The 13,382-nt window shown below is 39.4% G+C and overlaps 1 protein-coding gene and 1 long non-coding RNA gene across 3 annotated transcripts in view; one reads left to right on the top strand and one right to left on the bottom strand.

Annotated features, from left to right (window-relative positions):
- MYH15 (myosin heavy chain 15) overlaps positions 1 to 13,382 on the top strand; it is a 173,182-nt gene that overhangs the window by 125,626 nt on the left and 34,174 nt on the right. For both annotated transcript variants that reach the window (XM_031009296.3, XM_055383530.2), the window contains 3 exons: positions 4,001 to 4,127; positions 8,275 to 8,393; positions 10,764 to 10,960. In XM_031009296.3, the coding sequence (XP_030865156.3) occupies positions 4,001 to 4,127; positions 8,275 to 8,393; positions 10,764 to 10,960 (443 nt within the window). The remainder of the gene's footprint in view (positions 1 to 4,000; positions 4,128 to 8,274; positions 8,394 to 10,763; positions 10,961 to 13,382) is intronic.
- LOC129532720 (uncharacterized) overlaps positions 1 to 13,382 on the bottom strand; it is an 83,243-nt gene that overhangs the window by 38,239 nt on the left and 31,622 nt on the right. The gene's annotated exons all lie outside the window — the stretch shown is intronic.

Genomic DNA, 13,382 nt, shown 5'->3' with positions numbered 1-13,382 from the left:
GGTTGCCTTTAAACAAATATTCATTTTTACACCAATCTGCCTTTTCCAAACTAATTATTCTCTTTGGAATGCTCAAGTTCAACCTCCTGCATTAAAGACTTACCTGTTTTTGAGTTCCTGTAGCACTTTTGGGGTCCCTCTTTATACTTATGCATTATCTAGTCTTTTAACTTTGCTAACATTGAAAGCAGAAACTAGGTCTCATTTTTCATGTTTACTACAGTGCTTTGTAGAGTCTCTGCACTCAATTACTAGCATCAACTTTTACGTATACCTCTTGGAGCTCATAGATTCAGTGACTTGTCCAAGGTCACACAATTCTATGGAAGAGATGAACTCCAATTCCAAATCCTGTGTATGTCTGTTGGTGAGCATGTCCTGTTGCTGCTTTAAATATTTGTTGGCATGATAAATTGTTTCTGTTAACTCTCATAGGCATATACATTAGGCTAAACTGTTCCTTGAATTGTTTACTTTATCATTTTATGAATTATAATGGCAAGAATGCCAATGCTCAGTGGTACAGTGGAGACTGAAGCATTTTCAAAAGCATGTTATGCTGACAGAGAGGCTCAGGGCAATTTAGAAGTTATAGGAAATTTCACAATTATCTTGATTATTTTGAATTCCCATTAGTCCCTGCATTTCTGGGAGGCAGCATTTTTATGCATCATTTTAAGAATCAGCTATAAGATAAATGTGCCTTATTCTATTAACCTTCTCATCCCTGGTATCAAAACATACCGCTTATCCTTATGCTTAAATTAAAAATTCTTTTGAGGGTACAACTCTTTTGCATGCTATATGCCCATATAGGCCACTGTTAGATAAACAATCTAATTGTCTTTTTGCAGATCCTGTTTATGAAAATACTTTATACATGGAAACACTATACCAGTGGTTAGCAGTGCCTATGTGGATACCTACCATGTGAAGCTATACCTAAGGGCAAGTGCCTTTTCTATCTGTCCAAGTGGGCTGCCCACTCTACAGATACACACAGCCCAGCTGGCCTTCACCACGTGGAGACCTGTCTTGAAAAACTGGGAAGTCTTTGGCTCTTTTTCTTACCATTTCCACGCACCATTGACTAAGTTGTCTTGTAGAGATCCGTGCTTTTTCACCCTAAGCACACAGGTGCATAGCACAGCATATTCAGGGCCCTAAACAGATGCCATTTTTCACACCTGGATATGTTCCTCCTGGCTCAGTTAACAGGTCATTTACTATTGCAGACATCATAAAATAAAAATGGTTTTCATAATCATCCTATTTTTATCCATTTTCCTCTGGAACCCAGGATTCATGACAATTTGGGCCACCTAGGACATCAAGTCGATTAATCCTTAATATTTCCTTTATCACCACTTCATACAACAGATGTTTAGAAATCTAATATTTGACATTTTCTGTGTGTGTGTGCATCTGCACAGGCAGTTTCAGTTCGAATTCCAATTCTGACATTTAATAGCTGTGTGAATTTGGTCTAGTTATTTAGCCTCTCTGGTGCTCAGTTTTCTCATTTGTAGAAAGAGGCAATCTGAACTTTTGAGAGATATCGTGAGGAAGAAAATGAGCATGCCAACTTTGACTGTCAAAGTCATTTTCAGAAGTGAGAGCAAACAAATTCAACATATAATTAGAAACTGTGCAGACAACCTAAAAATTTCCACATTGATCACTACTATAGCTTTCTTCTAGTTAGGAGTGGAGAGTGGGGACAATTGAGCATGTCTGGCATTTAACATTAATGCTCTAACCTATGTGAGGCTGATGGCATCGTTCGAGAAATTGGCCATTGAATCTCTGTTAAGTCTGTTTCTACCAAGCTTGGGTGTGCTGTAGGACATCTGTGAACTGGAACTACATAACACTGCATTGGAGATATAAGAAGACATAATTCAGTAGTCTTTCAGAGAATAGCCATTAGTAAGTGAGACAGCCAGGTGGGAGGGGGTCCCTGGAGAAACTCCAACCAGCCTGCCCACTGGAGTGGAGCCTCGGAAACTTCACGCCATTTGCATTGGGTTGGAGCCTGGCCCCTCCTCTTCCTGTGTGGAACCTGGGATTCAAGCTGCGGGCGGCAAGCGCTCAAGCAGGGACTCTGGCCTTGTGAGAGTCCCTGTTTCCCCCTTTTCTTCCTTTTCACCCAATCAAACCCTGTCTTACTCACCATTCAAATTGTCTGTGAGCCTGATTTTTTGTGGCCGGGGACAAAGAACCCCATCTTTAGCTGAACTAAGGAAAAGTCCTGCAACATGGCATGAAGGAAGCAATCTTAAACAGAGCGTAGGTTCCAGCTAGAGATGGCCTAGGTTTTGGCTGATACAGAAGTTTTCCAGAGGACTAAACCTGGTATCACCTTTGAAATATTCCTGGTCCTTTGGCCATTGCTCTATCACAACAATTAGGTTAACACTGAAAACGATTAGGCTCACCATCAGCTTTCATCATCTCACCAGACCTCACTGTTTTCTCAAAATTTCATTGGTGTAATCTCTTCTTTGTCTCCCAGTTCTTCCATTTCCATAGCATACTTTCTTTGTACAGACAAAGGCCTCATGGGCTGCTGTATTAATTAAGATTTAAAACATAGAGCTCAGAACAGAGCTGGGTATGTAACAAGCACCCAATAAATTAACTGCTGCTGCTATTATCATTAATAGTGTCATCATCATCATCACCCACGATGGGTCAGATGGAAGGCATTCAAAGATCGCCTATAATCCCAGCACTTTGGGAAGCTGAGGCGGGCGGATCACAAGGTCAGGAGTTCAAGACCAGCCTGACCAAAATGGTGAAACCCCATCTTTACTAAAAATACAAAAATTAGCTGGGCATGGTGGCGCATGCCTATAATCCCACCTACTCAGGGGGCTGAGGCAGGAGAATCGCTTGAACCTGGGAAGTGGAGGTTACAGTGAGCCAAGATTGTGCCATTGCACTCCAGCCTGGTGACAGAGTGAGCCTCTGTCTCAAAAAAAAAAAAAAAAAGATAATAAAAAGATAATTTATACATGAGTTTCATCAAAACAGCTATGTAAAATCTGTAGAACCATGGAAGCCCACCAGCAATGTAATTTTACTGTTTCTGACCATATAAATAATAAGAATGCAAACTATAGTTAATTTGTATGTGAAGGGGATAACTCATCTTACATTTGGCAACTCTTAGTCCCGTCTGAGGATCTTGGGTCTCAAAACCACTAGCATGAGTTCTCAGAGTGTGGCAAGAGTCTGGCGATTAGACTGGTTACTTTAATTGGGTAAAAGTGCAAAGGCCAATGTCATATCTTTTTCTCCAGGCATGAAAAGCCAATTCTGAGAAGTTGGGTTTGGGGATTGAAGTGTTAACCCAACAGGGTCATCTTGAGATTGTAGCCATAGTGATCAGGAGGGTACAGTTGCTTTGGCAGCTCACATTTTGTTATTAGGCTGTTGCGGCTTAGATCCATCCCTTTCTTCTATCCTGCTTGCGCAGCCTTCTAGATTTCCTTCCTCCTCCTTCCCCTTCTTACCTCTCTTCCTTCCCCTTCCTCTGCCCCTCCGCCCTTGCATATTGCTTTCCTATGTGCCAGGCACTATTCTATACAATAGGGGGTATATCTTTAAACTGGATCTCTACCCTCATGAGAGTTATATTCTAGTGAAAAAGACAGTTAAATATGTACTGTCAGAAAAGGATCATGTATCTCATTAGTGTTTGACATGTTTCCTTCTCCAGAGAAGTAAATAATTCTAGAAAGGATCCTAATACCCAGGAAGTTGGGTATCTCCCGTAACCCCTATACTCTGCAAAGTTTAGGCCTCTTGGGGTCCAGACCCTAGAATTAATTGTGCTTGCTGAAATCAGAAGATGTGATCTCCCAATGCTGGCTGAGCTCTTTACTACAGAAGAGAGCATGCGGATCCCCGGAGCCACTCCTCCCCTCTTCCTTTGTGCAGCTGATTCAGAGTATCCTCTGTGAGCCCTGACCAGCCCTTCTTTCTCAACTTATAGGCAAATGCTGAGAAACTCTCTACTCTATATGAAGAGCGCTTGCATGAAGCAACTGCAAAGCTAGATAAGGTGACTCAGTTGGCAAATGACCTGGCAGCACAAAAGACAAAGCTGTGGAGTGAGAGTGGTAAGTAAGTATGCTGCTTGACTCATAGGCAATTCTCAATCCCAGCAGACTCATGAAGGCACAACTGAGATAATGAACTACCCACTGAGGCTGAGTGGGCATCTGAAGATCCTAGGGGAGGAATGCAGCCTCTGAGACAGCTTTGCCACACACATGCCTCTTGTCTAGGAAGTGTTACCTCTGTGCCACTTGGGAACCCCTGCCTAGTTCCCTTCCAAGAAGTAGAAAATTATAATAATATGCCATCAGTAGAAGCAACTCTCAAGATCAAAGGATGGGAGGGGCAATCCACAGTCTACTAGTCATGACATTTTTACAATTTCTACCTCATTGAATATTTAAATTTTTTTAAATTTTTAATGTTTGGATAATGAATCTACATCTCTCTTTACACCTGGTAAAACCAATGGTCTGTACAGCCGGCTACCTGAGCCTGCATGATTGGACCCCATTCTCTCTGACCTCTTTTCCTACTTGCCCTTGCTCTCAATCTGCGTTGGCCACATCGACCTCTATGCTGTGCTTTGTACACCCCGGGCATACTCCCACCCTAGAGTCTTGCCCTAGCTGTTTACTCTGCCTGGAACACCTTATTAATTCTGGAAAGACTTGGGGATAAGGGTTAATCAAGTGGAGATCTGGGCAAAGTCAGGATAGGCCCTGCTGAGAAGGTGACATTTGAATACTGTCAACTCATTTCCTCAAGAGCTTCTCTTTTCATACTATTTATTAAGTTCAAACTAACTACATATTTGACACAATAAATATGTTTGTCTCCATCTGTCAGAATATAAGCTCCGTGAGGTCAAGGGTCTTTGTTCATTGATGTATGTCAATCATCTAGAACACTGCCTGGCATTTATTGATCCTCCATAAACATTTGATAAATAAATTAAAAGTAGAAAAATGTCCCATAGTTTATTCATTAGTATCAACCACTACGGATTTTTTTTTCTGTTTTTCCAATCTATTACATTGTAGCAATCTGTTGGGGGTTTTTCTTTTTCAGTTTATCATAAGCTTTTGTATTTTGCATACTCTGTCATTTATAATGACTGCTTCTAATTCATTGAGATTGACTAAACCTAACCTTGCCTGCAACTTGACTTGCCTCTCTGCTATGAATAGCATGTGGCTAGATGTTTATCTATAACTAAAATCAGTTTTAGTAATATATTCTGAGAGATAGAATTCTTAGGTCAATGAAAATAAGCAATGTATTCTTGATGCTTAAGAGGCACACAGTTTTAAAAAGAGAATGAACACATTTGGGCTACATATAACACAATTCCTCCAGTAGACACCTCTATTTCCAGATGCTAAATCTAGGGTCAGAGCTAAATAAAAATTAGTTGATAAAACTAAAAACCTGGAAATCTAGAAGAAGGAAATGTTTTTGGTTCTATTAAGGACTCTGAATAGGACTCTTCTTATACTGCCCACAGGGTGTGTGACACCTGGCCTTGCTACCAAGCCCCCAGTTTGATCTGTGCTATTTAGGATTTAGTTGGTATGTAGACTCCACAGTCCAGACACAAAGCTGGAGAATACCTGGATGTCTGGCCCTAAAGGAAGTGCTGTGTAAAATTTATTTTGATAGGCATTGGCTGTCTACCCCTAGTTATTGGCATTAATTTTCTACTCACTTTTTTGATGAGGAAATTAGTGGGTAGCGAGTAAAATAAAAGTGGGTCTGAGATGATAATTCTGCTTAGGCTGCAGGATTTTTTTCTTCCTTTTTTTAACTTTACCTTTTGGTTGGCTTTTGTATAAATTAAATTAGAAGTACAAATTTATTCAAGCCTATCCTCCCCTCACTGGGTCCACGTTCCAGATTGTTTATTTGTTTTTGTTTTTTTGTTGTTTTTGTTGGTGGCTATCACCAAAGTTTCTTTCTCATGCCCTGTTCTGTCAGCTTACCATACTCTGCTTTCAGAGGAAACCAATAGTAAATGTGATATATACGTGATGTATTAGTCTCATCCAGCTAGTGGATTTATATTTCTTCAGAATCCTTTTAAATAAGATGTTTTTGGACCAGCAGAGTGGCTCATGCCTGTAATCCCAGAATTTTGGGAGGCCGAGGTAGGCGGATCACTTGAAGCAAGGAGTTTGAGACCAGCTTGGCCAACATGGCAAAACTCTGTCTCTACCAAAAAAATACAAAAATTAGCCAGGCGTGGTGGCAGGCACCTGCAGTCCCAGCCATTTGGGAGGCTGAGGCAGGAGAATCACTTGAACCCGGGAGGCGGAGGTTGCAGCTAACCACTGTACTCCAGCCTGGGCAACAGAGTGAGACTCTGTCTCAAAAAACAAAACAACAACAACAACACGGGAGGCTGAGGCAGGAGAATCGCTTGAACCTGGGAGGTGGAGGTTGCAGTGAGCTGAGATCGCACCATTGCACTCCAGCCTGGGCAACAAGAGTAAAACTCTGTCAAAAAAAAAAAAAGCCACAAGATGTTTTCATCCAAATACCCTTAAAGTTTGATTTAAATATCCCAAATGATTCTCAGGAGCCTGTCGGGGGTCTGTGAGGTTGAAGCTATTTTAGTATAATACTAAGATACTATTTGCAACTTAAATTCTTTTGCCATTTGTATTGATGGTGCAAAAGCAACGATGATTAAAATTGCTGCAGCCTGATCACAAGTCAAGGTAGTAGCACTAAAACATACTGGTAAAAATTGTATTCGCTAATATGTACTCACGGCTTTTTAAAAAGTCAGTTTCACTTAAGGATGTCCTTAAGAAGCAGGAAAAATGAATTTTATTACATCTCAACTTGAGTATATATCTTTTTACTATTCTGTGTGACAAAACAAGAAGTATGCATAAAGAATTCCTGTTTCATACTGGAGTAAGATGTGTGATTAAGCTCTGAGCTGAGCTAGTAGTTTTTTCAGGAAGTATCACTTTTACTTGAAAGAACAACTGACAAACAAACTAGGCTTATTTAGGCTTACATGTTTGGCAGATGATTTCTCAAAAATGAACAAAGGAAACCTGTCACTTCAAGGAAAGCAACTGACAACATTTGTTGCCAATAACAAAATAGGAGCTTTTAGGTAAAAATTATATTTTAGAAAACATGTATATGCCATCATTAGGTTGATGGCTCTCAACTCTTGGACTTTTCTGATGAGCTCAGCAGTGATGTTAACAAATATGATTTTAAAAATATTGTATGCGATGTGATTTATAAAAAGATATATGCATGTACATATAGGTGTGTATATATGTGTGTGTGTAAGTGTGTATATGTGTGTGTGTGTGTGTGTGTGTATATATATACCTGTACGTGTGTGTGTGTGTATCTGACACTGTCTCCAGGAAAATAGTGTCAGAATTGAGTTAAATTGTAGGACCTCGGTAGGTTGAATCCACAAAGCAGAACTTACAGATATGGAAGGCCCGACTATAATTAATAGGATAAGTTAAGCAGGGACGATAGACTAGAGTATGATAGAATTTCTCCCTCTCATCGTCACATTTCCTACCATTTAGTGACTACTGCTAATATTTATTTAGCATTTCAGTCTATAAAATATATTCACACTAATTTAGTTTTCATTAAGAATCTTATTGTTATCTTCATTTTACAAGTGAGGTAATAAAAGTTATAATTATCTAAAAATTATATAGACAGAAGTGTACAAAGCCACATATAATAAACAAGGGAGTATGGTATAGAAGAATGTGGTCTTCAAGAACTTCATTTGAATCTACCTTCACCAATTACGAACTGTGTATGTTTCTGTTTCAGTCATATTTAAGTTGCTCTGTTTTCTCCTCTGCAAAATGGTTAGTATAATACCTACACTATCAAGGAGTTATGAAAATTAAACTAGATAACATACGTTAAGTACCTAGAGCATAGAATTTTCTCAATAAATGGTAACTAATATCATCTGTTATCGATTCATACTTATTACTAAAAATCAGTTCATTTTTAGGACTCTCTTCTGAGTCCTGGGAAGGATCATTGCCACGGTTTTGCTGAATAATAGGACTCTCAGACCCTTCCTAAATATCAAAAATATGTGGGTAGGAGTCATTCTGGCTACCCTTAAAGTCAGTAAGTCAAGTGAAGGAGGCAATAGATAGGAAGACTGTAATTATGTACTTTTGTGAAATCTTTCTGTAGGCGAGTTCCTACGGAGGCTTGAAGAGAAGGAGGCTCTGATAAACCAACTTTCCAGGGAAAAGAGCAACTTCACTCGGCAGATTGAAGACCTGAGAGGGCAGCTGGAAAAGGAGACCAAAGTAATGTATCTATTATTTCTCACTAGTTTCTTGACTGTGTGTTTTTTTAAAAAAATAGTGCTTGATGAATCAGCCTGAAGATGTTTTGTAAAAGAAGAAGGGAAAATGCCCTAGAAGTTATGGGGGAAAAACCATGCCAGGAAGAACCCTGATGACTGAATGATCTTCCTCGGTGATTCAAATTGCTTCGTTGCAGGTTTAGAGCAAGCAAAGTGTGTGTTCCCATCTTGTATAAGTACTTGAACAGAAGGGCAGCAAGGCTCTTTCTGGATTTTGATTCTGAAACTGCTCATTAAAAAGTGAAATTAAATAAAAGCCTAGAATAAAATAAGTGGGACTGGGTTAGCTCAATATTACTTTTAAATTGTCAATAAATTATAGAAATTAGTCATTTCTTCCTATGAGTGTATAATGTTGCTAGAAGGTGACTCCAGTGGAAGTGATTCTGGAAGATGAAAGCATAGTGACTAACATGAGATATGAATTCTTTGAGCCCTGATATGTAAATGAATTCTTAGTTCATAGTCAAGGCATCTTATTACTAAGACCCCAAAGTATCTTACTTGTACATGACCATACTATGAAGGCATATACTGTGAAAACGCAGGTAGTTGAGTCTGTTTTAAAATATTGTACCATTTTATTCCCTTAACTCTCCATACTTTCTATAAATTTAAAAATGTATCATTGTTTGTGCATCAGACATTGTACCAGATACTTCTGTCATGTTATCTCAATCTTCATATCAGTCAAATGAAGCAGATAGAATTGCATCCTTATATATGAAAAAACCAAGGCTCTGAGAAGAAAAATATCATGTCCAAGGTCATACACCTAGTGATATACTGTGAAAGAACTTAAACGCATAGTGAAATGAGTTATATTTTAGAAGATCTCTCTGGCTGCCTTCCCAGTGACTTCCAATTGGCCTACAAGCCCCCCTGATCTGGCTCCAGCCTCCTTCTGTGACCTACTTCCTACATCTGCTTCCCTCATTTACTCCCCTCCAGCTGCCCTGGCTTCCCTTCTGCCTCTTAAACCAGGCACCATCACCCCTGCCTTAGGACTTTTATAACTGCCCTTCCTGTTGCTTAAAGGCCCTTCACTGCGGTCTTAGAGGGATGATGAGAAGGAGCCAAACATTCTAGATCGTGCTTATCTGCTGTGTTTGTTTTACTGCTATTAGAAATTTTATTTATTAATGTATTTGCCTGTGTATTTTGTGTATCCCCCTATTTCTTTTGGGCTCTTTAGGGCAGGGATTTTGTCTTTGTCTTGTTTACTTCTATAATTAAATATATGCCATGTAAATGCCACATAAAAGTTTTAAAAGTTTTTCCTTTAAAGAAAAATAAAATTAAACAAGAGGAGAGGTCACAGTTTGAACCCAAGTTCATCTGACTCCAAAGCCTGCATCCTTTTCAGAGTCATTGTGTATTGTGGCTCCTCGTTTACCACCCAAAGGGGTCTGGCTGAGGCTGCCATTAACTAAACCTTTTGCACTCAGAGCTGTATCTTCCTGAAAATGTGCTTTTTTCCTAATTTGCATAAAGGACACTTGAGGACCCATCAGGATCTAGTGTTCTTTCCACACTAGATTATCTCTGGGGAATAATGCTGCTAGGTTAGCCAGATCACCATTTAAATGATAAAAATGTTTATTAAACCCAGCAGGGCCGTCCAATACATATAGAAGCCTCTACTACACTACAGGTAACTATTTAAATTTATATTAAAGTTAAATAAAATTAAGAATTCAGTTTTGATCACACATTGTACTAGGCATATTTTGAATGTTCAGTAGCCACATGTGGCTAGGTGTTTACCATATTGGACAGTGTACATAGAGAACATTTTCACCATTACAGAAAGTTCTGTTGGGCAGTAGTACTATTTTGAAGTATTAGGAGCTGAGGTTTTTAGAGATTTCAGTGTGAAATAAAAGATTTTATTTTCTTCATCAGTGGAATGAAAAGGCTAAATTTTAGTGGTTCTTTCTGGTTCAAACAAGCTCTGAGTCTAATATATTGCTAAATATAAATCTTATTGCCTAAATGATAGTGAATGTTCTCTTTGCTATCCTTGCATTCTCCACTATTTCTAGAATTCCAGGCCTGTCTAAGTCCACAGAGCCAAGCTGGCATTTCTCTAAATAGAATTCCCTTCCCTGTTTTAATGGCAGCAATTAGATACTATCTATCCTTTCTCTTGTCTCAAATTATCTCCCTAGTGTTATCTTACTAGGTTCAGGTTCAGCTTGAATTTGTGGCAGGTTGTTATTAATCTTACCTAAAAAAAAATTAGCTTACTTTCAAGACTTGTGTTGCTTATGGTGGTCATGCCCTTTTTGTTAATGTGTGTCCCCTACAGTCCCAGAGTGCCCTGGCCCATGCCCTGCAGAAGGCTCAGCGTGACTGTGACCTTCTACGAGAACAGTATGAGGAAGAACAAGAGGTTAAGGCTGAGCTGCACCGGACCTTATCCAAAGTCAATGCTGAAATGGTGCAATGGAGAATGAAGTATGAAAACAATGTCATCCAGAGAACAGAAGACTTGGAGGATGCCAAGTGAGTAGGGCAAGGCTATCCTTAACCTGGAGTTAGTCACATGGAGCAGTATGAGAATAATGACTCTGTCTCCAAGGCCTCATGGTATGCACTTAACAAATCCTTGCCGAGTGCAGGAACAAGCCCAAAACCAAAGCTGAAATGTGCACTGCTGGTAAGAAGCACACTCTGTAGAGGGACTAAAAATATAAAAAGTATAATACAAAGTGACAGAGACTATAAAGAGGTCCTGGGGAGAGAAAGGAGGCTCTTTCTAGGGGCACAAGGGAAGTTTTCATAAAAGATGTGACTTTGAGCCGTGGTGTGAAAATAGGCTATCGTTTAAAACCCTGTATTTCATTTGTAACGCCATAATAATTGAGTCCATGTGTGTACGTGTCTCCATCAAAGTCGTTGTGTCCCTGGTCTACAACTTGTAGACTACAAAGTAGTCTGTGAAGATGGACAGGGAAGCTGGAAAAAAACGTTAGGATCTGTCGTCATGTCTTCTAGGACAAAGGTTGCTTTGAAAAGAAATCATCCCCAGGCCACCCCTAAGGTTAGAATATCAATTTTATAGCCATTTCTATGTAAAGGTTTTAAAAGTTTTTAGGAGTTACACAAGTTTGGGGCACAGCTGAATTGAGACTCAGTACCAGGGTATAGAACTGAAGCATTTTGCTTAGAGGCCAGGAAACTGTATCTTTAAGAGAAATTGTCAAACCCCAGCTTATAATCATTAAAGGTTTACTCAAAAGAATGTGTCCCTGGCTTGGTAGCTTGGCAAAAATCCAGGGAAGATCAATACATTTCTCTTTAGCTTCAACCAGAAATAATGTTTTTCAGTTCTTCACCTAAATCTTTGAGAGGCATTGCTGTGCAATTGCTGAACAGCTGCTGTGTTTTGTCCCAGAAGGGGTACCAAGTGATCCATCTCTGTACCCACAGTAACTTAAAAAGGGCTTTAGAATGACAGATACTAAAAATACCTGCAGTAGATGTTTTATCAAAACTCTGGACCACAGAAAGTTTTGGCTTTGAACTGAGATGCCCTCTTATATCCAAATATGGTATTTACTTCTGAAGTAAGATTTTTCCCCCCTTCTAATGATTGAAGAATTCAGGTGAAATTGCCTATCTATCATTCTGTTTGATGGTTTCTTTTGGGATTGGGTAGGAAAGAGCAAAAGAATATAGATTACTTTATGACCACATGGGTTTGTTGGAACTAGTTGTGTAGTATGTAATAACTAAAGAAAATAAAGGGCAAACATGGTACTCTGTGAAGACACTTTTTTACTTTCAAATTGGTGGGACATTGAATAAATAAAACTTTGTCTGTATTATGCTTTTCCTCTAAATCACCTCAGGGAGGTAGGCAGCTACAAAACAATCTAGGGTCCTGGTTTCTTTTTTTATTATTAAAGTTAAAGATTTGCCTGCTTTGATTTCCAGGCTGGGGTTCAAATGATGAGTTAGTTTAGCAGACTCAAGCTTATCTAAGACCCATTGTACTGCTTCTGAATTCTAAGTTCCCCAAGGATAAGGATTTAGTTTCTTAATTTCCAATATGCCTTTACATATTTGAGATAACTAAGTAGGTGCTTATGGTTGGCAAGTTAAGGAGCAAAATAGTAGTTGATATTAAATGTAGAACAAAGTTATTGGTAAAACAAGGGTAACCAGTTTGTCCAGTTTGCCCTGGATGTTTCCTGTTTTAGCTTTGAAAGTCTCATGTCCTGGTGTATTAGTCTGTTCTCATACTGCTAATAAAGACATACCCAAGACTGGGTAATTTATAATGGAAAGAGATTTAATTGACTCACAGTTCACCATGGCTGGGGAGACCTCAGGAAACTTACAATCCTGGTGGAAGGGGAAGCAAATAGGTCCTTCTTCACATGGTGGCAGGAAGAGAAGTGAGTGAATAAAAAAGGGGAAAGCCCCTTATAAAACCATCAGATCTCATGAGAACTTACTCGCTGTCATGAGAACAACATGAAAGTTACCGCCTCGATGATTAAATTACCTCCCACCAGTCCCTCCCACGACATGTGGGGATTATGGGAACTACAAGATGAGATTTTGGTGGGGACACAGCCAAACCATATCACCTGGTGAAACCCCTCAGTCCCAGGCAGTCCAGTATGATCGGTCACCCAAAGTGAAACTCCTATTTTATTTGATCAACAAGCATTTCTAAAGTAGTTAAAATATATGTAATTATTTCACTTGACTCCTACTGCCTTAAGTCAGGTAAAGCATCAGAATCTCCTCTTAACATTTAAGAAACATGAAGCAGAAAAGTGAAGTGAGTATGGCTAGGAAGCCGGGGGCAGAGTGTTGTTAGAGCCTAGATGCTTCCTGGATCCTGAGCACATAGGGGTTTTTGCAGGATTCCACCAAAAGGGGGCTTTATTACCACATTCCTCTGTTGGGCTAG

This window comes from Gorilla gorilla, chromosome 2, assembly GCF_029281585.2.
Source record: "Gorilla gorilla gorilla isolate KB3781 chromosome 2, NHGRI_mGorGor1-v2.1_pri, whole genome shotgun sequence".
NCBI classification, from domain to species: Eukaryota; Metazoa; Chordata; class Mammalia; order Primates; family Hominidae; genus Gorilla; species Gorilla gorilla.
The sequence above is the reverse complement of the archived record's forward strand: the minus strand, read 5'-3'. Positions and strand labels throughout refer to the sequence as shown.